The following is a 26987-nucleotide window of genomic DNA, read 5'->3' on the forward strand; positions in this document are numbered from 1 at the left end:
TGACAGTGAAATGGGTTAAAATAGAGTTATCATGGAAGTACAGCCGTCATCTTGTCACTTAGAGATAAATTCTAATTGAAATAAAGAGCACTAGCACTGCTTTAAGGCCAATGCCTTAAAGTCCCATGATCTCATTAAATGTGTGATATTTGACACTGAATCCTGTTTATTTTGTATGTGTGACTCATATGGATGTGACGATAGATGTTTCCTCGAAAACAAGTGAAAAGTACGTAAAACAGCAAAGAAGAGAGAGACTTAAATTTAAACTGATACATATTTATACTTTAATAACCTGCATCACTAAACACTGTAATTACTTCATCTGATATAGTCCAGGGTTGGACTTCTGGTCTGTTTAGGTTTTTTTGTGGTTTATTTTGGTTTAGTGGTCTAACTCTTATTATTTTGCAAACACTAATTTAGTGGTCCAAGAACTCCACAGTTGCTGAACTTTGCAGCAGCATGGGACGTCCTTACCATATAATGCATATGTATTTGTGGAGGTGTCTGTGCAGCACAAGCACACATATCTGACGGATCTATAGACCTGCAAAATATTGCTTTGTTCGACAGCACTTTACACTGACTGCAAACCTCCACCAATATATTAGCAGTTGTTTGTTGTCTAATCTTAATGTAGAATATATTATAGTATGCACGGCTGCAGTATGACTACAGCGTTTAATAAAGTCTTGCATCTGCAGTTATAAACTACACTTGCCACATTGCGGCAGGCCTACACTTATTAAAGTTTCAAATATTAATTTTCTGCAAAGCTTACCGGTTTCAGCTCTCTCTAGTCTAATCCGTGATTTTATTCAGCTACAGTGTGCAAAGCAATTACTGCAGATGAGACGCACTATGTCGAGCAAATACAAGTGGTTCTGGCAGGAATCTGTCGGGGGTGAAAGGCTGAGGAATGCAGGAAGGCAGAGGAAGGGGGGGTGAAAACAAAACTCCAGTCCCAAGCACCAATGCAAGCACTAGTAAAGCTCTCAGTTTTAAGATGCTCTGATCGGAAGGGGAAAGGTAAAGCTCACAACAGCACTGATACAGGCACTTTATCACATATAATAGTGAGTTTTAGGAAGAGGAATACTAATAGGTGCAAAACAACTTACAGAGAAAGAAACACGTCACAGAGCAGGCAGTAAAACAAACACGTCACACAGGAGGAGGTCGAGCTAAAAAAGGAGCACTCACAGGCCACTCGGGGTTACAATCACCAGAGAGTACAGCTTGGCTCTTCATTAAAAACAGGCAGCTCTATAGCAATCATTAACAGTATATAGAGATTGAATGTACACACCAGTGGGTAACTGATATATTTTTTTTTTTGGGGGGGGGGGGGGGGATTGGGGGCTAAGAAAGCTAAACTTTACTTCCACATTTCACAGTAAAAACCAGAATAGCAATGAGGAGGTTATTTATGCAAAGGGTTAATGGTGCTGCCTGGAGAGCTGACCAGAAGGAATTCTGAGCAGCTCTCTATAATTTCCAAGCCAAGAAACAAACAGGTTTAAGATGCACCATTCACTTCTAAGATTATGGCGCCAGAGCACTGTTTGAATCCATCTGCCAATCACAAGTCATAAAGAGACTGCCAACAGAAACAGAAAGAATGCTGCATCTTCAGGAAATAATTCAGCAACTGAGAGACTCACAGTATTTACAGGACCATTTTGAAGCTTTGGTCACACAAACTAGATCTATATACATCCCACTGACAGTAGTCGGCAAAGAGAAAAAGGAAGCAAGGAAGGAAATAAGAAGGGACACAAAAGTCATGCTAGAGGAGGCTGAGCAGGACATTGATGGTGAAACAGCAGAAGAGGTAGATGCAGTAGGTAAACAGGAAGGGAGAATCTAAGGGGTTGTGTGCCACCTGGTGGCAGGTCCGGGAGAGAGTGCGGCGGAGGGTGCCTAGCTGGACTCCCACACCCACGGCCAGACGCCAGGGCGCAGCCGCCACAGCTAGATAGGAAAGTCGAGTACCTGAGGGTTGGAGGTCAGCCGAGGGGGCAGCTGCTGCCATCGCCCTTCCAGGGGCATCCACGGTCGTAGTAGGTATTTGGGGGGTCTGATTCTCCTGCAAATGACACAAATGATTTTAACATCAGCCGCGCTATCGGAGATATGAGAGCACTCTCAGAACATTTTTCCAGCCCTATCCTGATTTCCACCAGGATTTCTTCAAGTAAATAAAAATGGACCTTTGCTGTGACTGGAGCAGCAGAGGGAGCAGGCCTCTTCCTCTGAGCATACCCAGACAGGCGGTAACAGTAGTGGGGCTTGCAGTAAAATTTTCCTGTAGGAGACACACAGAGCATAAGCAAATAAACGCATTCGGCAAATTTCACCTCACGGAGTCTGTGGGCTGCATCTACTCTGTCGGGAAAAAACAATTCCTTTCTGTCTCAAGTGCATTCAGAAAAATCAGGAGGTTCTGTTCCCACAGCTGACCGTGAAAAAGCTACTGTGTCCCACTGAACAATCTGTTGCCTGTCCTTGAGCACAATAGACACCTCCCAGCATGGAAAAATATGGAATCATAAGACTGCACTGAGTCCGAGGTGGGGGTTACCGCAAAAATCTCCTACAGCTGTCTTTTACGTATTTAAAACCAATAAATTTTGAAAAATTATGTGGCTGTAACTTCATTTTTTGAATCAGAAAATGGCTCTGCTGCATTCCTCGGCTCAAAAAAAAGGCTGAGAGGCCGTAGCGTGATCACACCACAGGAGGGCAGCAAACGTGCACACAGTCAAAATCATTTCTAGATTGTACGTCTTCAAACGAAGAATCATCTTTGCAGCTTTACACTTTAGTCATTATATCGTACTCAAGATCATTTCAGTCTAGTTCACCTTGTAGTTAATGGAATATAAGCACACGTGGGGCTGAAACCATTCGGAAAGCTTACCGTCCTCGACGTCAAACGCATAAGAGGACAGTCGTAGAGTCGTGCCGCAGTAGTCGCACTTGAAACAGCTGCGATGGAAGAACTTCCCCTCGGCACTCAGCCTTTCCATCACGTACACGCGTTTTCGGCAGAAGAAACAAACATCGCTGCCTCCGATGTTGACAGGGAATTCTTTCCTGAGCGAGCCCTGCAAGGGAAAAAGTACTGAATCAATCTTTATTTATAAATGAAGAGAAACGTTCAAACTGGTGCACAAGGAGAAAGTTATTGTTAAGCCAGACGCTCACATCAGGTCACTACAAATGTTTGAAGTTTACTGATATTATTTACAAGCTAATGATTCCAAAATACAGCAATTCCAAAGTTATTCATTAGTGAGAGAGGGATGCTTGCAGGCGAGCAGCGGTCCAAATTACAGGGACTCGTTGGGAAAACACACTCTGCAGCTACGGGAGAGAAGGAAGTTCAAATGTGGTGAAAGGAGCACAATGTGCAAAAAACACACTCTCTGGGAAGCTGCAGTGATCTGTGTAGCCACATGCCTTCTACTCTACAACCCGAGTGCTTACCAAATCCCTCTTTTCAGGTACATGTGTGGGCTTGGGAGACTGAAGCTGACTGGCTATCTGCTCGGTCAATGAGCTAACGCCCCCTGTGTACATCCTTACATACTGCTATCAACAACAATGAGAGAAAGAAAGAAAAATAAGAGGACAGGTAGACAAATATTAGAAATGATGGATGAAAAACAACGTGAAAAACAGAAGGAAGAGGTGTGTGTGCGACAAGTGCTCAAACACAGCAGACAAACAATGGTGTCTAACAGGGAATTTACACAAGACAAAGGAAGCGTTTGCACGCTGGACTGGTCGAGTGTTCAGACGTGTGTGAGGCTCCACCAAAAGCAGCAAACACAGTTCCTGAGAAAAACCTCAAAAGTTTCATGTTGGGTTTACGACCAAGAGCTGGATTTGGAAAAAGATCAACTATCACAGTGTTTAGACAACTCGGGTAAAGCAGTCATGCAGTTTTTATTCGCTTGCACACACAAAGTCATTCATGCTGCACCGTAAATATAAACGAGCTGCAATAATCTGTAAAAATCTGCAAAAATCTGCAAAGCTGCGTTGCTAATTCCCAAATTCAGCAAGTGTTTGCCATATGAGATCATCTTTGGGTCGAATTCTGAATTAATCTACACCAGGATTAGATTTCAATCTATGAAACCTCAAAGAGCTTTAAAAAGGGAAGAATCTAGGTCGACTGTAGCATGTGGCAAACCTAAGCCACGAAAACTATTACTGTGCACCGCTCTGCTAAATTGAAAGTTGGCTCGTCAACATGGGAATTACACTAGATGAGATTGTTGCTGCCAAGCTGCTCTTACAATCCAAATCAGCTACTGAGTACAAATAAGCGTGGGAATTATAACAGAGTTCTGCTAAGATTACTTTAATATCTGTTCAGACACAGTGACGGATCACTCGCACTCACTAATCGCAGCAAACGTGCTAAACAAATGAGTTTGCTCGCATTTCTAAACAAGCAGCCCGACTTTCAAGCAAACATCAGGTGAGATCACGTTAAGCGACTTGTGCTGGAAAGTGAGGTGCATCATCTTCCTGACAGGCCAAGTGCACGTTTAGTGTGTCAGCGCCACGACACGCCATTCCTTCCAGGCATAAAATGACTACCTGTCTCAAGGTGTCAGACGTGGTGGGGGGAGAATCAGGGGGACTCTGGGGGCTGGCCAGGCGCCACTGTTCCATAAAAAAGCGTGATGGCTTTTTCTTAGGCTCCAAAGAGGGAGAGAGGAGAGTTATTAGCAGTTAAAGTAAATCTAAAGAAGAATACTAATGTATTCAACTGAGAAGATATTATGATTTACTACTTATTCTGTAATATCCTGCTGTAACAACAGCCTCTCTTTCCTCTAGAGTCAGTTAAAGACTTAGGTGAGACAAAGTTGACCCAAAAAAAAGTGCTTTTGTTAAAAATGTACAAATATTTAAACCTGTAATCATCCGTCTGTGTCGATAGTTCGAGTCACCTGTTGTTTGACTGGCTTGCCCTCAAATTGTAAAGCAAGTTGATCAGCCCTCTCCTGAATACTAAGCACACACAAGGGCATTTGGCCATCAGAGTCCAGAGGCTTTGCTGGCTTCTGCAGAGAAATCACCAAAGGGACGTATGGTGAGGAAAACGTTGCTAAATATGAAATCTCCTTTTCATTGTGGTAAAAGCCATAGACTGCTGTCATTGTTCTCAGATTCAGGCTGACAAGCCTTTAATTTATGCAGTGAGTAAATAAACAATGAAAGCAATTTCCTTTAGTTAGCGAGTGTATTCAGCACAAAAACAACAGATATGAGATACTTAAGCATCGATTGGCAACAATCAAGTGAGCCTTTAATTCCTGTTAGTAGGGCTGCCACGATTAGTCGACTATCAAAATCGTCGATGACTAATTTAATAGTCGACGCGTCGTTTGAAGCTTTGTAAGACCACAAAAGCCGCAGGAATAAGTAGTAGGATTTAAGAGTGTAATAATGGACTGAAACAGAAGATGGCAGCACTGCATGTACAAGGAACCACCTGCCATTAAACCCCAAAGAAGAAGAAGCTGTGTCCCAGAATTCATAGCGCAGCCCAGCTCAGTTGTCAACAATGGCGGCAGCTAGTTAGTTTTAATATTACTCTTATTATTCTTTCTGGGTCACAAAATAAACGTTTAACATATTTTCAGGTGAGAATGTAGCTGTGTAAACCTCAAATATCGGCTCAGTTTATCAAGACACCACATATTTTCAAAAGCGCTCCGACGTTTTCGGAGACGTCTGTTACCCACTAGCTCGATAGCTAGCCGGGGGCTAGGCTCACTAGAGCCCTGAGAACACCGGACTCCTGGCAAATCGTTTGCCGTCTTTCGCTACTCAGGTTAAACATGATATATAAGTCACTTAGATAACTTAAAAATGTTATTGTTTGGCTTTTTTCAGTATTTTATTTGTTCCTGAGTAAATCGGTTTGGCTGAGATTAAAGTTATAGTTTTTACACAGCTGAATAAACATCAAGCAGACAGCTGATTATCAGAAGTGTGAGATGCTTGAGAATATACTCCGGTGTCCTGTTATATTTTAGATAGCAAGGAGTTTATTAAACTTCACCAAAACAATCTGCAAATTTCATTAAAATTTAACAAACTATCATCTTGTCTTTATTTTTAGTTAGCACAGACCTTAAACACTTAAAGCTGTAAGCTAATGATAGTTATATAAGAGCAGATGCTGCTGGTGCAATAAGCTGTACGCTGTACGTCCAATGGATGATGATCTGATTAGTCGACTAATCGCAAAAATAATCGGTGACTAGTCGACTATCAAAATAATCGTTTGTGGCAGCCCTACCTGTTAGTAGCAAAAATCTTTCTATGAGTGGTAAGTTTCCTGACATGCCACAGGTTGAGTCTCAGTCCACAGCATCCAAGAAATAAAAAATAAAAAAGAACCTTTCTGGCAGAGTCAAGAGAGGAGAGTGGTGAACCAGGAGCCCCAGTCAGGCCTCGGGACATGTACCACTGCTCTAAAAAGAAACGGGACGGCTTTTTCTTAGGCTTTGGGGAGGGAGAGGGAAGGGGTGACAATTAGCCTCCAATACCATTAGCGTGCTTTCTTGGATGTAGGCTACAAAATGAGGCAAATAAAACACTTAGAAACCGCAATTTTCATGTACAGTGTTCACCTTTGGTGGTTTATCAGGTTTGCCTTTAAACCTGGAGATTAAGCGCTCAGCCCTCTCCTGTATACCAGGTATGCGAATGGGTCCTGGGTCAGTTGGGTGCAGTGGCATCCACTCCTGTCAAGGGAGCTCAGTTGAGACTCGATGATTTCTTTTGGTGGAGCTAATGAGCGACTTGTTTAATATGTTGACATTTTTTCTTTAAAACAGCTTATTACAGATACTCGAGCCATAATCTGAGTAACCACTGAAACAGAAGCGGCAGAGGCAAGACGACTATGAATGCAGTCGGTCATTTACCCCGTGTGCCAGAGGCCTCTCATAGTATTCAAGTTCCTCTTCTTCCAGACTTTTACATTCATGCTTGAAGACAGAAATGAGCAGACACACACACAGTGTATTAACACTTCAGTTGACACCGAGCGCACAGACACGAGCATAAAACACAGTTGCTGACTATCATTTAAAGAACAGCTTGTGATGCAGGAACCCTGACAGTGCTTGACAATAAATCAAAATGAGCCCAGGTCTCCTGAGGCTATATGTTTACAAGCCATCACACCCCAACAACATATACCAGTCAGCATGAAAACAAGCTACTACTCTGATAATAACAGACACCACCCACTCACAAGGGAAGTAAACAAGACTGAAGCCCTCTTGGGGAAACACGGCATTTTGTTTTCATCTATGCTACACACTGCAGAGGCCAAATCAGGGGTTCGGGACACATAATTAGAGCAGGAGAGTAAGGGGATACTAAATGGGTCGGCCGTGGATTTGTGGCCGAAGACAGAAAGACACAAACAGACACAGATGGCAGACTGCGTGTCACCTCTGAGTGGAGAGAGAGCGAGGAAGTGGAGGAGGAAGAAGGGAGCAGAATGGTTTTCTTTGGGCAGCTCCGAGAGCCCGAGCTGTACAGCTGGTCTGCGCCACTTCTGGCCTTGAGAGATGAGGGGCAGGAGCGGCAGATGATGATGAAGAAAAAAAAATAATAGGTGAGCTATTGCTAAACGTGAATATGGTTGAACTTCAACTTATCACATCTCACACTGCATTGAGATATTATAGTGCTTTACAAAACCTGTAAGAATAAAAAGGTTACATTTGTAGCAGCTTATACATATGACTGAGAAGTAGTTAATAGAATTAGTGTAGTTTCACTTCCTTTTTGTTAGGCTTAGTCACACAACAACCTTATCAAAGCCTGGCGCGCGCACACACACACACACACACACACACACACACACACACACACACACACACACACACACACACACACACACACACACACACACACACACACTAAACAGACAATCTGCATAAGGCAAAAAGCCTAAAAACCCCTAAAAAAAGGAAAGACAGTTGAAATATTAACCTCAAAATAAAGTTTAGCATGGAAAAATTCTCCAATATTGACAATTAAAACGTCAAACCGCGTAGCATATAAGAGCGACTTTCTGAGACATTTCCATTCCAAACACTCTCCGTAGAGAAGTACTTGGGATTATCAAGATTATTTACAGTCTTTCCAATCGACTTTCAACTAATTTACTCAGCAGCTGGGGACTTACTGTGTACTGAGAGGGAATTTTAAAACAGCAGTGAATTAATTCTCTTTAAACAGGAGAATTTGAGGCCTTAAATCAGTGCTTGTGATGTGAATGTGTAATCTAGTGAAGAGACAAGAAAAGGCAACTTCAGCAGGTGTCAGCAAGGGGAAACTGATTCTGGCAGTTAATGGTGCTCTGTCGACCTGAGTTAGGCCAGCCAACTATACTCAGCGGCCACTTTGTTAATGAGAATCAGCTACACATATGGCGACAACCCAAAGCATTTATGCATGTAGACGTGGTCCAGACTACCTGCTGAAGTTCAAAATGAGGATCTGAATGCAGAAGAAAAGGGTTTTGAAAAGTGGCATGGGTGTTGGTGCCATACAGGCTGGTCTGAGTATTTCAGAAACTGCTGATCTACTGGGATTTCCCCTCACAACCATCTCTAAGGTTTACAGAGAACGGGATGGAAAAAGAGGAACCATCCAGTAATCAGCGGGACGGGTGAAAATGCTTTGTCAGAGGAGACCGTCCAGACTGCTTGGTAGGGCTGGGCCATATCATACCGTTCACGACAATACCGGTATAATGTTAGGCAATGACAAGACTATGAAATATCGCGATAGAATATGGGTAAAACGCGCATGCGCAGTGCTTTTGTTTTCATACGCACATGGCGGAAAAAGCTTGGCGGCGACGGAGAATGAGAAGGGCGAAAGTGGATCGTTAAATGAAACAGATGAAACAGAACTGGTTTGTAAAAATGCTGCAGCTTCAGTGGTGTGGAACTGGTTTAGCTTTCGTCCGTCAGATACACACCTAATCACATTTTTTGGTAGAGCATGCTAGCGGGCCGTCGTTATTACCGCGTTTTTCGGAAAATACGGCGCACTTAAAATCAATCCTTAGATTTTCTGGAAAATGGACCGTGCAGTTTATAATCCGGTGCGCGTTATGTATGAATTCTGGTTGTGTTTACTGACCTCGAATGGATTTTATGTACACGGCGCACGAAAATCTGTCAAAAATGTTGTAGCACGACTTTGCTAAGCTACGAAGCCGCTACTCTAGATGGATTGTCGGAGCATTACGGCTATCGTAGGCAGGAGCCTCGCGGAGTGATACGTACTGTGCTTCAACATAATGTTACCGTATTGTGTGTGTATAACCTCTTTTTAAGTTTTGTGGATATTATACATGGTTATGCTGAGAATATGTCGGCCAGTTTCCACTGGAAATGCCTTTTGGTTAAACTGTCAGCGAGGAATTTGCATCCACACTGTTAAATAGTTATATAGCTTTAATGCACATAAAAAACAGCTGCTTGTTTAAGTGAAAATACATTATTAGTGCAAAAAAAACCATCAAAGTTGTGGAGGTGTAAAGTATTTTGTCTCGCGTCAATTATATCGTCAGTTAGATCGTTGTCGCAAATTTTCAAATATATATCGTGATAAATATTTTTGCCCTGCCCTACTGCTGGGAGCTGACAGGAAGGCAGCAGAAACTCAAATACCCAGTGATTACACACAAGGTATGAAGAATGAACCACACACTGAACCTTGGAGCAAATGGGCCAGCACATCGGGTGCTGCTCCTGTCAGCTCTGGAACAGGACACTTTGCACTGACTCGCCAAGCTTGGACAATAGAAGATCAGAAAAATGTTGCCTGGTCTGATGAGTTGGGACATTCAGATGGTAGGGTCATAATTTGACTTCAACATAATGAAGGTACAGCCTTGTATCAACGGTTCAGGCTGGTGATGGTATATAGACATGGGGGATATTTTTTGGGTCCTTTAGTACCGACTGAACATTGTTTAAAAATGTACCCGAGTATGGTTGCTGACCACGGACACCCTTTATGCCCACAGTGCCCCATATTATCATGCTGGCTCCTTCCAGCATGAACGGAGATCTCAAACTGGTTTCTTGGATATGACAATGAGTTCATAGTCCTTGCATGGCCTCCAGTCACCAGATCTCAATAGATGGGCACCATCGGGATGTGGTGGGACGGGTGTGTCACATCATACGTGCGAAATCTGCAGCAACTGCGTGACGCTATCGTGTCAACATTGACCAAAATCTCTAAGGAATGTTCCAGCACTGTGTTGAACCTGCCATGAAGAATGAAGGCTAGAGAGAGTCCAGCCGATCACTGACGAGGTGTAAAAAGAAGAACAGTACTAAAAAGGAACAAGCGGAAAGACTGACGTCGTGGGTGTTTTTAACGGTCAGATTTTATATGCTATTATTTATAAACATTGGTTTTCATTCATGTTAACTTGCGTATTTATAGAGACACGTTATATTTTTGAAGCACACTTTTTTTAATTGAAAGTAAACTTCACTACTTATTTTAGTACATAAACTGTCCTCTTTATTCATAGTTAGAGTGCAGAGCTGCCTCCATATCCAGTTGCATTTCTCCATCTGTGACACCAAGAATACTAAAAACTTGTCTGTAAAATATTTTTTCTTTACAAATAATTTGCTTTTTATAACAAAAGTCATTCACTCCTTTTCTTTTTTGCAGTTGCACTTGTGCAGGGTTAACGTCTTACTTAGTCACACAGGACGACCGTGTTTCTGTGGCCTTTGTATGCAGTTGTCTCGATGCATGCTCAATCATCCAGGTAAGTAAATCCCAAAAGGTTGATCCTGTTCATCTGGATGTCCAGATGAACAGGATCAACATTTTGGCCTTTATTTCTGCACAACTGCATACAAACTACCAAACAAAACACAAATATAGATGTTTTTTAAGAACGTGAAATAACTGGGAAGGTTTTGTTGTGATTAAACAAAAACTTTTTTTGAAACGAAAACAATTTTAGCGTAAAACAGTCATGTGATGCTTGGTGAGGCTACAGTCTCTTCCACTTGCTTCTCGACCAAAACACCAATGTATTTAAGAAGGGGAGGCTACATAACTAAATAACTAACCATAGCTAGCTAGCTAACCATACCTGTTCCCCTCTGCTGGGCAACGTCTGACACTTGATCATCTCTTTGTACCGAATGCTCAGCTTCTCCTGCTGCTGTGTGCGTCTCTGAACCAAGACAGGAGAAGCAAGGATGACTGTGACTCTACTTCTAATTCCATCTCTCTTGGACACAAACAAACACGCACGCACACGAAACCGTGCAGCTATCTGACTGGAAAGTTAAACAGTCACACAGTTTCTCCAAATCGCACACAACAGATCTCAAGTCTGCCCACCACAAAGTGGGCTCAGGGTCCGACAGCTCAACACAAAGTGGCTTTCCCCACTATGAAACACCACGGGGATATATGGTTAGTCTAGCTGTTAGTCTCTACAGGGCTGATGTTTACCTTTCTCCATGCTGGGACAGGTGCCAGACGCACTGGCTCTTTCACAGGGGGTGGGGAAGGGGGCAAAAGACGGTCCAGATTGGGCAGCGAGTCCCCCTTTGTAGTCAGTTAAAGATGAGTGACAGCGAGCGCGGCCAATTAAAGGGCCAGAATAACCATGCAAGGCATCGTGAAATGGTCCATAATGAGGGTGGAAACCAAGGAGAGAGCAACAGAAAGAAGGAAGTGAATCATGTATGAGTGGAGACGCAGCAGTAGGAAAATATGTCTTCAGAAAAGATAAGGAAATGACAAGACAGCATAAGTGCATCATGTGGGGTGAACTCTATATTTATAGAGACACAGTAAAGGTCATGCAGAATGTAAATAAAAGAACGTTTTTAACCTAAAAAAAAAAAAACATCCCTACTTATAAGACTTTTAGGACCTTATCTGCAATCTTCATAGATTTCAGCGGCACACAAACCAGAAGAAGTTTTCCCAAAACAATTACAAAACTTCTCTTCTCTCCGCCAGCACTATTGTCTACTGTTTCAAAAGCTCACTTCTCCCTCCCACTGCTCTGTTGGTCATCAGTGGCAAGAAATCCAGACCACTGCGAACCAGTTCACCCAAGCCCTCCGAGCCCAGTCAGCACTGTGAGTCCACCCACATGTCCCAGGAACAATACAGAGCCTGACCAACATAAGCATGCGGGGCTCATTAAAACAGTGACCTACAGGTCATGACATGAAGCATGATATTCACATGTTCATCACAATGCTGATTTAAGAAAACAAACACAGTCAGTGTGCAAATATAACCGCAGCTCCTAGAACATCCAGTAGGCCTCTGCATCTTTTCCCTGTGGCTTCATCCTGATTTCCACCAGCTGTAAAACCACAAAATGAGACGACCAGTTTCTTCCATACCTGTCGTTTGAGTCCTGTAGGCTGAGTGGGAGCATTCTCCTCAAACTTAGCAAGCAGCTGGGTGGCCATGACCTTCACTTTGTTGTTGTTCCCCACAGCAGCAGAATCCATTTTTCTCTCCGACAGGATCGCAGGAACAGATGGCCTGTCGTCACGATTGGTCCTCGATACCTCGTCCTGTGAGAAAGTAGTCGGGGGAGAAAAAACACAACAAAACAGCTAAACTTTTTTGGCAATCACTGCGAGTCTAGTGGGATTAATTAGCTGGTTCTGGTTGGCTAGACTGCTCAAGCACTAATCACAAGATCAACATCTGAGACGCTCTGCTGTCAGAAATACTCACATCTTCAGACTGGCTGGTTTTCCTTCTCTTCCCGTCTAAATCCTTCTCCTTTTTGTCCTGTTGAAGAAAAGTCATGTGATATTTTCCCCCTCAGCAAAAAAAAAAGTTAAATAAATAAATGATGAAATGCTGATTTTGTTGCTTTAGGAAGAAGTGAGATATACTGGCATGTTTCAGACACTGACCTTGGGGTTTCGTTTTCTGGAGATTGCTATGCTCTGACCCAGCTTGCTAAGGAAAGATATGGGAGACTTTGTGCTCGATATCAACGCAGCCTTCTCTTCTGGACTCAGATTTTGGTTATCTGAACAGATATCCGTGAAATAGGAACAACATTAACAGAAAATAGCAATTTAAAATAGTTCTTTCAAGATTATACTTATTTTTGAGTAAATGACCCTTCTGATCAGAGATCGTCACGATGTCTCCCAAAAGAAAATTACAGAATAAAAACTCCCACTGTAGCACCATCTCTCACCTCCAGGTGGCACTGTGTCCTTAAACATCTCATAGAACTGACTGAGGTACATGACCATAGAGAGTTTGTCTGGCTCCACCACAGAGGACATCTCCTTGCCCGTCATGCATGGTGAGATGCCAAATTCCCTCTCTGCCACGTCAAAAGCTAACTGGTTGTTCTTCTCCTCGTGTCGTTCATCCAGGGAATCAAAGTCACTGAGAACAGAGAAGAGAGACCACAGACAGTGAGAGGCAAGTAGTGATGCCAAGCATCTCAAATGCAAACTAAGGGAATGGGGCTGATAGGTGCTCGAACTACAAACGTATATTACATATCAAAAATATAAGAGCTTGATCCTTGTGGTCATATAAATTACACTTGAAAAGGTCCAATTAAACCACGACTAGCATGTGCTCTTAGAGTTTCATTCAAAAAAAAAAAAAAAAAAAGTATTGCAATAATTTATTTTTTTAAACCCAAAAACAGGTCACATTTTCGCTGTTCTAAATCAACTGTTGAGTAAAAGTATCTGGTTTTAATGCCACTAAACTGTCCGTTGTTTTCTTGAGCTAGCTGAAAACTGTTAGTGGTTGCAAACAACAATGCAAGAACAGCAAGAGTAAACCAAATCAAAACAATAAGGCTGTGGGCTGTAAAACAAAAATCAATCAATGAGCTTCGCAGCATTCTTAAATTGTTCACAGACTTCATAGCAGCTTTAAGAAAAAATGAAATAAAAACTAATAAAAAATAAAAATGTTGAATGGAGATCTGCTAATACACACACACACACACGAATAAAAGAATTAATTCTATCATTCTGGGGAAAAACATCTGATGCTCGGTAAAATAGTGGAGGTCTTTTATTTCTGTCTTCATAAGAGGATAAAAAGCTGACCTAAGTCTAAGATCAACAGGAGAAATCTTTACTAGAAAATGGGAAAAACTGACTGCTTTTTATCAGAGAAGTGAGGATGCTGAGGTGCAGGACTTAACCTTATGCACTATCTAGATTGATAACACGTTTAAGTAGAGTTGTATGGACTGATGTGCCCCCAGTGTGCATGTTTGTTTGGTTTAAGAGTATAAATCTATCACGTATCCCACAGTTAGTGATGAATCAGCAACATTTAAGAGAAAAACTGTCCCGCAGCTTTAGTTGTACTGGAAATAAACCACAAACACTAATGATGAAGCACTCGTGTAAAGCAGGTGGACAGTATTACCGTAAATGTCCTCATTACCGCAGCTGAAGATACCATTAACATGGCACATCAATACATCTCAGCTGCAAACAGCATCCATTTAAATGCATTACAACATCACAACAAGCGCTGAGTGGGACCTCCATTATTTATCTTAACCATCATTTACACAAACACACATGACGGCAGTTTTCCAAAGGTTCCTTCACTCATCCTTCTGGCTCATCAGTAGCAGCAAAGAACAACTGCTACCCTACTTTGTAAAGGTCGGGCAGGAGAAACGCTCTAATAGCTTATAATGTTAATTGCCGTGTAGTCTCCAGAGGATAGCAAACCACATTAGGCATTGTGGATGGAGATTGCGTTATTTATATTGTATGCGAGGGTGAGCAGAGCGTTCATGTATGCTTGTGTGTGGGAGAAGAGAGGGGGGAAATGAGGACATCTCAGCCCTAGGAGACCCATGGGGGTATTTTAACTGGTGGCTGTCACCTCATTTACAATGATATACAAGGTCCCAACCAGGCAGTAAACATCATTTTCAACCAGCAAACACATAAACACGGCAGACCAGTCATTCTGAAACGAAGCAGTTTCAGTCCTTTCTTTCAAACCACAATGGGATATACTTGGCAAGGTTTGTACAAGTTCACAAACTGGGGGAGGAAAACAAACAAAAAACCTTTCCATCTATGAAATGTCAATCTCCGCGTTCTGGATGCATTTTCTTTAGATACTCACATAAGATCAGGCCTGTATCTGTGAATTAGGGCACAAAGGGCCAGGCCGCTCTTCCAAGACATGGTGAGGTCTGTCACATTAACATTCCTGTAGCCCTCTGTTTGCCTCTGGCACCAGTTGAGCAGCTTACTGGACCGAGCTATGGATTCTGATGTGTGGGAAAGAAGACAAAATTAAATGCTTGGTGTGAAATCTGCAGGTGGAACAGCATCTGAAGTAAGCAGGGAAGGAAACACAAACTGTTTCTGGGCAGCGTTACATGTCTCTTGCTGAGCAATCTCATAGCCTTGGGTCAGGCAAGGCTGAGCAGCAATGGGGCCCCATCATTCATGCTAGAATCAGTGTTTAAATGAGCCCATGGGGAAATATTACAAACCATGAAATGTAAAGATTTTACTGATGTAAGAAGAAAAGGATGCAAATGGGAGGTTAGGAAAGGATGCAGAACTCACATGAAAACTTTAAACAGCTACAAGAGGCTTTAAATGCTCGATATAGCCATGGAGCTTGAGTGAGTGGATCAATAACCGAGTTAGTATACGCAAAGGAAATATCATGGAGTCTCTCTAAAAGGTTTCATCACTCCAGTATCCACGCCATTCATAAATATACAGAAAGACTCATCAAATTTGTTAAAACTTTTAAAGGTCCCTGAAAAGCAACGCCATGCATTCGGGCTTTGTGTTACCTTGCAACTGCTTGTCAAGCAGGCAGTTGTCTAGAGTGAAAATAGTTCAGTATTACATTTCAGCAACAGTGACGGCAGCAACTCCTACACTGATTAACCAGCCTGTGCCATATCATCTACAAGCAGAAAAGACACAAACCATTCCTGGCCAACTTGGGGGTTGATGAGTTGATCACGTTCTCGATTTCGATGCGAACTTCCCTGCACTCCCCCGTGTCAAACAGGTGCCGCACCTGCAATGTCAAGATGATCATTTCTCGCGTGAAAAAGCGTATTTGCATAATAGCATCAAACACAACCTGGTTTAAGCTAATAATGAAATCTTAAAAAGAGGCACTGTGGCTTGTTAGTGCTCATACTCACTTGGCTAGGTTTGAGGAAGTTGAGGCTAATGTTGGGGTAACGAGTCGTAGGATCCACACTGTACTGACTGAAGTTCTTACTGACATTTTCTGGTGTGGTCTGAGGCAGAAGGCGGTATATGCTCTCCCTAAAAAACAAAAGCATCCCCATTGGGCGACCTTAACTGAGTGAAATGTAACAAAAAAGCAGCAGTGTAATATGATAATGCAGTAGGAAATCGCGATCACATTGCTCTCAGCGTCACAACAGAACATTACGGGCACATTCCAGTCAGTCCTTACTAGAAACTCTTATCCTATTAGTACTAACAGAGGTGGGACTGATGCTTGAAATCTCACATTTCCTAGTAAAGCACTTTGAGATAAAAGGGTGTCCCTGAAGAGAAAGCACATCGAAGAGTGTGGCTGCAGATATGTATGAGCACAAGAACAGAACAGGTCTTGGCGTGCATGCATTAATGTTTCCACGCTCTCACCTCTCAGCCAGCACCTCAAGAGGGGTTTTTCCTTGGGCCCAGCTCTTCACCATCCAGCCCGAGTCCATGGCTGCCAGGAAACCTCGGGCTATGCCAGTCCCCATGGGCCAGAAGGGCTGGAGACAAAGTAAGCACATTCAATACCCAAATATGGTCAAATATGCAAACTATAATAAATATCAGAGATAGAAACGAGCTTTAAATCAACACCTTAAGATTAAGAATTTTAAAACAGTCTCTTAAAAATCTTTAAAGGGGACAAATGCTTTTGATATGTTGCATTACTGCTTATATGAAGTGTGTCCAAAGTTTCAAACAATGAGATCAGCACAATCCGAGTAAGGAAAACGCTCAGATTCAGACAGTACAAAGCTTCGTTTCCAAACAATTATTTCTACTCTTGTGCTTTCCTAACATCAGCTCAAAGCAGATTTCTTTATGTCGTAGCCACAATGATGATTGAGTTTCACTGAAATGATCGTGTGGCTTCTGCAAACATACCCTGGTACTAGTACCAGGGTATGTTTGCAGAAGCCACACGAGGGGCAGCCAATCGGAACAAAATACACTTTGGGAGTTTTTTTCCAGAGAAGGAAAAACTAAAACAACTACAGACTTACATGAAGGGCCAGTACGACATTTTTACACAGTCAATTTCTCAGTTATTCTAGTGAAGTCCCAACGCAAGAAAAGAAAGAGTCGATCACAAGTCATCGTCATTCCTCTCACCTCTAACAGGCTGTCGCCAACAAGCGCCACTAGCAGCTTGTGCCCATTGCGTTGGCGCACCATGGCGGCATTTTCTGAAGCATACATGCAGGTGAAGTCAAACATTGCTACATCAGGCTGGCCGTAATGGTTGATGGCAAAGTCCAGTGTGGGCAGCTGGTGGTTGGTTGAAAAATCTGCAGCTTCACGTGCATAAGACAGCAAGGCAGCCTGGTCTACGTTGGCTCTGGAGAGCAAAAGCTCGGTGTCTGCATAGTCCTGCAGGGGAAGCAGGTGAGATAAGAAGCGGCCTTAACATGAAAAATTCATAAGAAATAAATAAAAGGAAACGATTTCCCCCCAATTGTAAGTTAAGATTTTTGAGCTTTAAGAGCTTCATATGCCCGGCCATCTGCTGCAACCCAACCAGTCACAGCAGATGGCCCCGCCCCTCCCTGAGCCTGGTTCTGCTGGAGGTTTCTTCCTGTTAAAAGGGAGTTTTTCCTTCCCACTGTCGCCAACGTGCTTGCTCATAGGGGGTCATATGATTGTTGGGTTTTTCTCTGTATGTATTATAGTAGGGTCTACCTTACAATTTAAAGCGCCTTGAGGCGACTGTTGTTATATAAATAAAATTGAATTGAATATGATACAATATGAATTATACAACCCCTTTACCACATAGAGCCCAGAGGATTTGCACTGGAATGAAGTCTCTCTAACATGTAGCATCAAATCACTGCACGCTTTGATAGTGACATGTTTTCACAGAGGGCGGTAAGAGATACATTTCTTCCATCTTCAAGCTCTCTGGTCTTCCAGTGGTGGTGCGTGACGGGAAGGGTGGGGCAGTGGAAGATATTAACAGGGGCTGTTTTCTGATTTGTAGTTCTGCCATGAGCTGTGCTGACTAGCCTCTGTCTTCCTCTATCTCTTCAAAATTAAAAAATAAAAATGGCTACACTGAGCTGTTTAATTGCTATAAAAGGAGCTCATCATACTGCACTGTAATCGTGCTTACATAATCCAAATGCACTCTGTCTTTGGACCTCAGTGTATGCCCAAACGTCATTAACTCCCCATAAAAACAAAGAGCTGCACATCCATGCACAAATCAAAAACAACAACAGCTAAAAAGATCTCTGCTTTAAACTTAATGCAGACATTTATGCATCTATATCCTTTATTAATATCAGTACACAAAGACAGACATGCCAAAAGGTCTTTCCGGTTTCCTGTGCAAAGTGGCCATGGAAAGGAAACTCCCGTATTTAGCGAGGACACAAATAAGTAGCAAGTGCTTAAGTTGGCAGTTTGCTCCAGAATACCGTTGGCTTGGTTAGACCATTAGGGGAAAAAACTGGAGGAATTTACAGAGAGAATAAAAGACTGAAAAACAATGAAAGAGTGTGAAGAAAAAAAAGGCAGAAAAGAGAGAGAAGGACTAATTTTGTTGGTTTGAACAAGCATACAGAGACGAGCAAGCGCTGTAGGCTTTAATCACTCACATGTAGAATGACTCCTTTCTCCAGCAGGCTCTGTTTTTTGGCAGTCATCACAAAGTAATGCGTGTCATCCTTGTAATAGACGATATTTTCCAGGTCAATGCCTAAAATGACCAACAGAAAGATGTAGTGTTACATAACAAACACAATCATTTTCCTTTTTAACAGAGCTGACAATCCTGACGTCATTTGAGCACAAGAGCAGCAATTATGCCTTTCAAAGCACATAACCAGAGCCTCGGGGACATTGTCATGTCAGCGGCAAACTGTGGCCGGCTTGGCGTCAAACCTAAGTATTTTAATTGAGTGCGCTGACCAATTTTTAACTATGATCAGAGCACAGATTATTTGTCCAATTACTTTTATTTTTGGCATCAACTGCTTCCTTTTGCTTCTCCAGATCTTGCAGTTACCAGTAACAACAACAACAACAACAAAAGCACATGTTTTATGTTTTATGTAGTATCCGAAATTCTTAAACTGCATCATAACTGTTACACAGACAAAAAGTAATGGAGGAGAATGGAGCCATGACAGACCGGTTGCTTCTCTGAGGTCTTGAAAGAACTTCTGATTGAAGATGAAGGCCACGCCGCTGATCTCTTCAACTTTTGCCTCTGCCGTTGTGTTCCTGTTAATGAAGTTAGCAGTGATGGCGATGGCGAGCTTTCCCCGGAACTCCTTGCGCCGAAACCCTACAGAAAAGCACGGATGATTGAGGAAGGCCTCAAGGTTAGAAACCAGTAACTGTTCACTCCGTTAGTGAAGTAAAAGAACATAAATTAGAAATGTTAAAAAAAAAAATCACGCTACTTTTAAGCGCACACAATACATAGAATATCTAGAAGCATCTACAATTTCATGACATCGTCTGTCCTGCAGACCGCCTTCTCCAAAACAGTCGAATTAGAGGAGAAACACTCCTGTGCAAAGCTCCACTGAGGTCTCCATGTGTGCGTCCCAACACTCATAAGAAACAGACCTAGTTCAACAGTTCCTATTAACTGTGCTTGGAGAGCAAATACTGTCTGAAGTTGAACGCAGAAGCTAAGATGTACACAAATGCTCATTCGGCCGTGAGGAGCAGAGCGAGGTCAGGTACCCAACCACAGCTGCACACGAAGTGAGATCATAATCATTCTAACTGGCCTCCAACTCGACAAACAGTGCCGCTTCATTTAGTCAAATGCATTACTGATGCATTATTCCCAGTCTGCGCATGCAAACTCGCCTGGTAACGTGTTTCTCCTTCCATCTGCTCCAATGATGACATCAAACTCCAGCTCGCTGACGGGGTGTGTCCTAGGGTGGATCTCAGCTCTCCAGCCAATTCCTAAGAAAACACAGAATGTGTAATCGGACAGAAATGCATTAACAGAGTCGACACTCATAGGCTCTGACAGATAGTTTCGTGCACTTTTGGACACATTTGGCAGCTGCTCCATTTACTAACTTTCACTTTCCTGATCTTCAGGAGGCTCAATAAGGCTTCTAAACTCTACGTTCACGTGGATCTCGATGCCCAGCAGGAGTGCCATTTTGAGAAGCATAAGCTGAAGCTGACGAATACCTAGAACACACACAGAGAAAGAATATGTAAAATAACTTTGATATATTTCTTATTAGTACAAGTAGAAGAGCTCAAGAGAATCACGTCTACTCACTGATATGATCGATAGCACCAGCACAGAACTTCCCATAGAACTTTTTGGCCCCGAGACCCCTGAGATCCTGGATGGTGAAGGGCCAGAGGTGCAGCACATTGTTTCTGGAAAAGGCATCTCTCTTCTCCAGAATCACAACTTTGGCCCCCAGGAAAGCGAGCTCGATGGCTGTACGCAAGCCACATGGCCCCGCACCAATGATCAGACACTAAACAGAAAATGACACAGAAGTTTCAGACAGGTTTTAAGGAAGCAAGTCGAATCTATTCTTAACTTGCTTTCTTGCTCGACTCATAATCCACCTATTCAAGCTTCAGTGTGTAAAACCCCACACTAGCAACTAACACTCAACTTAATAAAACGGTCTAGCCTATAGCTGTTTAATAGGCTTTACCATTATAAGATACATCTATCTTCTACTATAATTATGAGCAACTCCCTAACTACAAAGCCCAAAGTGAAGACATATTCGGCCTAGTGGAAGAAAAATAAAGATATCAACATACTGAGGATCATATTGTTCAGTCTGTTAGATGTGAATGGGAACAGGAGCCAAAGCTAACCACAAAATCCAGCTTTAAAACAAAACAACAACAACAACAACAACGATTTTCAAATTATGCTGCCTTACCTTTGTGTTGGCACAGGCACGGCCCTTCTTGTACTCCTTGTGGCTGGCCCTCTTGTCTAGCTTGGCCCAGAGGGCCTTGGCCTTCCAGTAGTTGAGTTTGGACTTGAGTTTGTGATAGAAGATCCTGTGATCACTGGGCTTTACTTCCAGGTGGTCACATAGCTCCTGGAAGGCCTTGAGAATGCCCTTACATGTGGTCGCCTGGACAAAGTTGTCAAACAGGACATGGGACTGATTCACCCCATCTCCTCCAGCCGCACCGGCACCTCCATCTCCCATGGTCCAGACTAACTCCCGGGCTGTGAGGCCCCCTCACCCCCAGAAAGGGGCTTCTGGGTCCAGCCTCAGCTCTGGAAAAACCCTCTCTCTGCTAGAGAGCTTTAACTCCCAGCCTCAGGAATCTTCATTCTGTAAAAGAGAAAGAGCGACAAATTAAAAAGTATTAAAAAAAAACATACATATTGTTACAAATGTAACAATACTGGAAAAGAAAACATGAAAGATTATAGTTTTCTCACATGTGTGAAATGGAGAATTTTACAATGATGATTTGTTGTACAATATTTTACATCAAACACTTAATGCCAGGCCTCCAAAGCACTACATTCACAAATCCTACAGATGTGAATCTGCGATGAAGAATTTCTGATCTGGCACAGTAAAAACAAACAAACAACATTAATTAAAAACCACATCAGTTCATGTCATACATGACCTGCAACTTCTTGAGTGTCACGTATGTCAATTCATCAAATGCCTCCATCCTGACCATTGTTTTAGAAGGAATATCTGATACGTACATATGTTATGATTCTGGAGACCCAGGAGAGTAGCTCAAGTTAACATATTCATTATTTTATGTTAAGTCTCTAAAGTGTTTGGATGTCTCATCTAACAGCAGAGGAAGCTGTGGAAACAATTTTGGAGGGAGGAGACTGATATTTTATTTTATGCATACAGTCCATCTAATATTCTTTAAAAACAGTCCAAATCAGGCAAAAAAACATTCCCATGATATTCCTCAGGTATAACACCAGGTACAAAATACAAAATTACCTTTTTTAAACTTTCTTAAGTTTCTGTGATCATTTTCTCAACAACAAGTATTTTCATCTGCCTTTTTGACCAAAGACGACACATTCATCCCATATTTATTTATTTATTTAATTTTGCACAAATCTTCCACCTGGAATTTTATTTTGATGAATTTGATGACCGAATGCTTCTTAACAATCTATTTAACAACACAACTATATTTTATATATGACGACTTCTGGCTACTGTCATTCCTCTGCAGCATCATGACCTTAAACAACCCTTTGTATTTCTAAGCATGGAGCTGGACACAGGAAAGGTACCGACACAAAGCCAGACAGGAAACACACAGGGAGAAAGTGTATAGATGCGTCCTCGTGGCACAGACTCACTTCCAGACACAGGAAATGGTGGGTTCACTGCTAAATACACTGTGAAATAACACAACAACCCTTCTTAGTCAAGAAAATCATCTAGCTCTAATAAGGGTCTCTGAATAGCTACATGGATATACTGTGCACAGCTTTATTAAGCTATTTTTAACCGTTTTAACCTCCAGGGGTTAGAGATCATTCATGTTCACTGATGTCTGTAGCTTTGCTGTGATGAATGGGGAAGGCCCCGTCCATAACAAAGTGGATTTGGCAGTAACGTCTTCATCAGCTCTGACCAACATGGCTGAAAGTATACAAGATAGATTAGAAGGATGGAAGACTATTATAAAAAGCTCAAATAAAAAAAAATCAAGCACATTGACTTAAAAACCACCACACAGTTGATCCGGTTTGTTGGTGGTTCATTTGTTTTTAACCAAGCAGAAGCAGTGTTTTGCATTTGCTCCGAGCAGCGATGCAGAAACTTTTCTTGCCTCTTTAAAGTGAAAATAAGAAAGATTAAAGCGAATAATTACACTTCTGACGTGCTAGGAATAACTCTTGCTTACTTTCTTACAATGAGGACAGCTGACAGGACATAACATCTCATGTCTATAAGGTACATAAGCTCCAGGCAGGCTGTATGCTAAAGAAAGCATAAAGAATGGATGCGAGGGTGAACAAACTGGTGTGGCTTTGTGCACTCGGAACATAATCTGGCCAACAGCTGCTCTGGTGGTTCTTGCACTGCAACATTGAAAGGTATTCCAGCCTAAACAAAGTAATTATTCTGAGGTTAAACTCTGCTGTTTTGAGGATATTACTAACTTACTTACAAAAACATTATTTACAACGACCCATTTAGATTTAAAAAGCTCGAGCTTTGTTCTCCACTGTCCAGGATGCTGAGCTAGTTCGTGGAAACCAATGTAGCCCCAGTCCCAGTGGCAACACGTGATGAAAGGAAGGCAGGTACAGAGGTCAGCTGGCCTCCTTTTCACACACTGCCAACTCCTCACTGCAGTGAAAACAGCAGGCCTTAGTTTTGGCTCTGCCTCAGTCAGTCAGGAACACGACTATAAGGCAGCAGTGCTGACGCAAACAGAAAGAGCCCTTCACCAGAACAGCCAGCCACACCATTTCTTCTTTGCCTTAACTTGTAGTGTACTTTATTCAAAACACACACACACACACACACACACACACACACACACACACACACACACACACACACCAAAGTGTAAAGGTTTGTGGTTGGAGATGTGCGCACATCTGTGCTCAGTCAGTCCCCAGAGCATACATTTAGTAACAAGAATGAAAATACTGGCACACACTAGTTCCTCTGTATGGAAGTAAAAACTCAAATATAAGATTTCATTGTTGAATCAAATCACACAGACTTATTGATATTGCCCTGATATATTGTTATTGGCAAATATGCATTTTTTTTCTGTTTTATTTTTTAAAGATGTTCATAAAACATTTGGCATAATTTAGAAACTGTGTAATTATATGGTAAGCACAGTAAGTAGCTAATATAGATCTGGCGTTTGGAATTATTTTGGTTTTCATGTGACGTATGACCCTGAAGCTAAGCGAGTCATGGACTAAAGTAAAACAGTATGTTGAATGTGCCACGCAATGCTCAATTACATGGGTGGGAACTAGTGTGTTAGCGCAGTTAGCTCGTTAACGTGTTGGCCGTCTAGCCCCATGCACGGGGCGATCGGCGGTAGCTCGTTAACGGAGATTTGCCGTGTTGTGGCGTTAAGGTCATTTCAACGAGATTAACCTGAAAGCACTAATGGGAACACAACGAATATGACTGCACATTTACGCCGACATCATCCTAGTGCAAAGACAAAAACAACAAGCATGCTACTAACTTTAGCCGAGTCATTTAGACAGCTGTTAGCACATGATTCTCCTTATGCTGCTGAGAATATAGCCCAGAAGAAGCGGATAGTATAGCTTTTATTTTGGAAAGAGACATTTCTCTGTAATAAACTCTCTTTTCCAAAGATGAGTGATTCCTCAATTAGATACAGGGCTCGCAATATCGCTAGCCCGACGTCCCGGAGCTAGTGATTTTTTTCAGACGGGCTACCCTGCCCATCGCGCTATTGTAGGAAGGAAAAATATATGTCAATGCTTTTGCATTCTTTCAGAAATGTAGCTGGGTAATTATGTCATTGGCATCGGTGAGCCACTGTCAATATGTGACATATTGAAATCGCGTTTGAATTTGCGCTTGTTTTTTGCTTTCACTTTGCAATCGTGCGAACTGTGTATAGAGAGCGACAGCACTGATCTGTGAGTGATGATAATTTGTGCACCAATTCCTCTGACATCGTCTTATTAATCGTTAGCTTACTATGCAAACATGACAAGTGAAATCTCCCGCAGCTTAAACATGTGAGAGGTTGATCGCGCAGAGAATCGCTGAGCTTATGTGAGTGCGTGTGTAAAAGCAGCAGGATTTATATTTGACTACGATGACCTGGATGACTGAGAACCTTCACAGACAGATATATATTTCAGTTCTGCTGAGCCAAATAAGACAGGTCAGGGTGAAGAAGTGACAGCCAAAGAAAAGCTTACCACAAAACGGAAAAGTTATGACAAATCAGACTATAAGGCAAAAAGAAAGTGCAGCTTTATGGTTTCATGGACAAAAGAATTTCTGTGGCTGCAATATGACGAGCTAAATAACCAGGGCTGCACATAAGTGGTCTGCAGGTGCGCATTCGCTGTCAAAATAAAAAACGCGCACAAGGGTTAGGGTTAAATTTAAAAACTGTACTTTTGAGTTAAAATATATATTTATAATTTTAATAAATGACAAATTAAAAAGGCATGAACATTTTTTTTGTATCGAAAAAAATATCGAACCGTGACACCAAAGTATCGAACCGAACCGTGAATTTTGTGTATCGTTGCACCCCTACTAAATACTACTGTAGAGTTAAAGAGGCACAAAAAATACAAGAAAACAACAAAAGGAGCACAAATATGCAGCAGACACTTTTCTACACCTTTAACACTTTTTTGGTATAATGTGACAGACGTCCTCTCCACAGCAGCAGCTAAGTCGGACACCAGTGGTCTACTATACCAACTGTTCTGCGTATTTTTGACAGTGCCTCGCTACGTCAGTACACAGTTACATTTAGATATGAGCTTGGACTTAACCAACTCACTTCCATGTTGTACCCTTCAGACATACCATACAAAAATTCTGTTGATCAGGAGCAGTTAAAATAAAGCTGCCTAAAAATTAGAGTGAAGGGAGCTAAAACAAATCTTTTCCCCTTTCAACAGAACTCAACATACTGTTTACATATAGAAGATTAGGTGGTATATCAATACTGGATTTTGTGGCTTCTTAAGAAGAATCTAGTACCCATCCAGAATCAGCCGGGTTGTAGTACTAAGCCCAAATATCAGGGGTAAACATTAATTATTAAGCCAAATTAGCTGCATTCAGAGCCTGACTATTGAGGAAGTTGTGAGAATGTTTAAGATCGGTACTCTATCAGGAGACCGCTGATTGTATCAGCGAATTAATCAGATCAGTAAAACAAAAACTCTGAACGCTGTGTCCTAAATTCTTGACCAGTCTTTTCTTTTGCTGTCAAACGATGACGGAGGAAACAAGACGTAGCAAGCAAAGAACAAAAACACTAGAAGAAATGAGCTGAGATTAAACTTTTTGAAATTATACTTCCAAAAAAGATGATCTTGGAAGGATGATGATGATAAACTGTATGGAGACACACAAATATGTGCATATTGTGTTGCTGTGTGTGTGTGTGTGTGTGTGTGTGTGTGTGTGTGTGTGTGTGTGTGTGTGTGTGTGTGTGTGTGTGTGTGTGTGTGTGTGTCTAAAACAGCACAGCTCAAACAGACATTCCTGTGACATGCTATACCATGACCCTGCTTAATGACAACAAAGCTGACCTATAGTTTGAATAACAGTACCCTCCTACAGAGAGAGCCATGTGCACACTCCACAGCAGCACTGTGTGTTTCCCAGTGGTCAGGAAGAAACCACACAGATGGGATGTATGGGATACAGTAATTAAGAAAAGTAAGGATATGGAATGGGCCTCATTTTATGCTTTTCCAAACTAAATATTTGAAGTGTGCAGCAAAAACAAAGAAAACTCATGAAATATGAGCTCTTTCTGCAATTATCCTGACATCTGGATGAGCTGCAGGATTTCACACGTTCACAGAATTCCCACAAGACTGACACACATGCAGCCCTGGCTGCATTACATCATCCACTAATCTAAAAATAGACACAGAGATTAGGC

At 42.1% G+C, this 26987-nt stretch overlaps 1 protein-coding gene across 22 annotated transcripts in view; it reads right to left on the bottom strand.

Moving 5' to 3' along the window:
- Window positions 1-26987, bottom strand: part of mical3a (microtubule associated monooxygenase, calponin and LIM domain containing 3a) — an 81843-nt gene that overhangs the window by 21357 nt on the left and 33499 nt on the right. For 14 of the 22 annotated variants that reach the window (XM_040025049.1, XM_040025064.1, XM_040025063.1 and 11 more), the window contains 27 exons: window positions 21260-21667; window positions 20629-20836; window positions 20418-20534; window positions 20196-20297; window positions 19504-19659; window positions 18968-19068; window positions 17481-17738; window positions 16752-16867; window positions 16277-16403; window positions 16053-16146; window positions 15914-15943; window positions 15226-15373; window positions 13298-13494; window positions 13005-13123; window positions 12820-12876; window positions 12477-12653; window positions 11566-11661; window positions 7501-7611; window positions 6966-7028; window positions 6669-6782; window positions 6436-6540; window positions 4977-5090; window positions 4621-4722; window positions 3496-3600; window positions 2927-3113; window positions 2217-2311; window positions 1999-2092 (listed from right to left, as the gene is read on the bottom strand). In XM_040025049.1, coding sequence (XP_039880983.1) covers window positions 1999-2092; window positions 2217-2311; window positions 2927-3113; window positions 3496-3600; window positions 4621-4722; window positions 4977-5090; window positions 6436-6540; window positions 6669-6782; window positions 6966-7028; window positions 7501-7611; window positions 11566-11661; window positions 12477-12653; window positions 12820-12876; window positions 13005-13123; window positions 13298-13494; window positions 15226-15373; window positions 15914-15943; window positions 16053-16146; window positions 16277-16403; window positions 16752-16867; window positions 17481-17738; window positions 18968-19068; window positions 19504-19659; window positions 20196-20297; window positions 20418-20534; window positions 20629-20836; window positions 21260-21538 — 3472 coding nt within the window. In that variant the 5' untranslated portion in view covers window positions 21539-21667. Of the gene's footprint in view, window positions 1-1998; window positions 2093-2216; window positions 2312-2926; window positions 3114-3495; window positions 3601-4620; window positions 4723-4976; window positions 5091-6435; window positions 6541-6668; window positions 6783-6965; window positions 7029-7500; window positions 7612-11565; window positions 11662-12476; window positions 12654-12819; window positions 12877-13004; window positions 13124-13297; window positions 13495-15225; window positions 15374-15913; window positions 15944-16052; window positions 16147-16276; window positions 16404-16751; window positions 16868-17480; window positions 17739-18967; window positions 19069-19503; window positions 19660-20195; window positions 20298-20417; window positions 20535-20628; window positions 20837-21259; window positions 21668-26987 lie in introns of those variants that run through there. The other 8 variants (XM_040025068.1, XM_040025067.1, XM_040025051.1 and 5 more) reach the window with 7 other exon arrangements.

This window comes from Simochromis diagramma, unplaced genomic scaffold (genome assembly GCF_900408965.1).
Source record: "Simochromis diagramma unplaced genomic scaffold, fSimDia1.1 OVJJ01000293.1, whole genome shotgun sequence".
In the NCBI taxonomy this organism is placed as follows: domain Eukaryota; kingdom Metazoa; phylum Chordata; class Actinopteri; order Cichliformes; family Cichlidae; genus Simochromis; species Simochromis diagramma.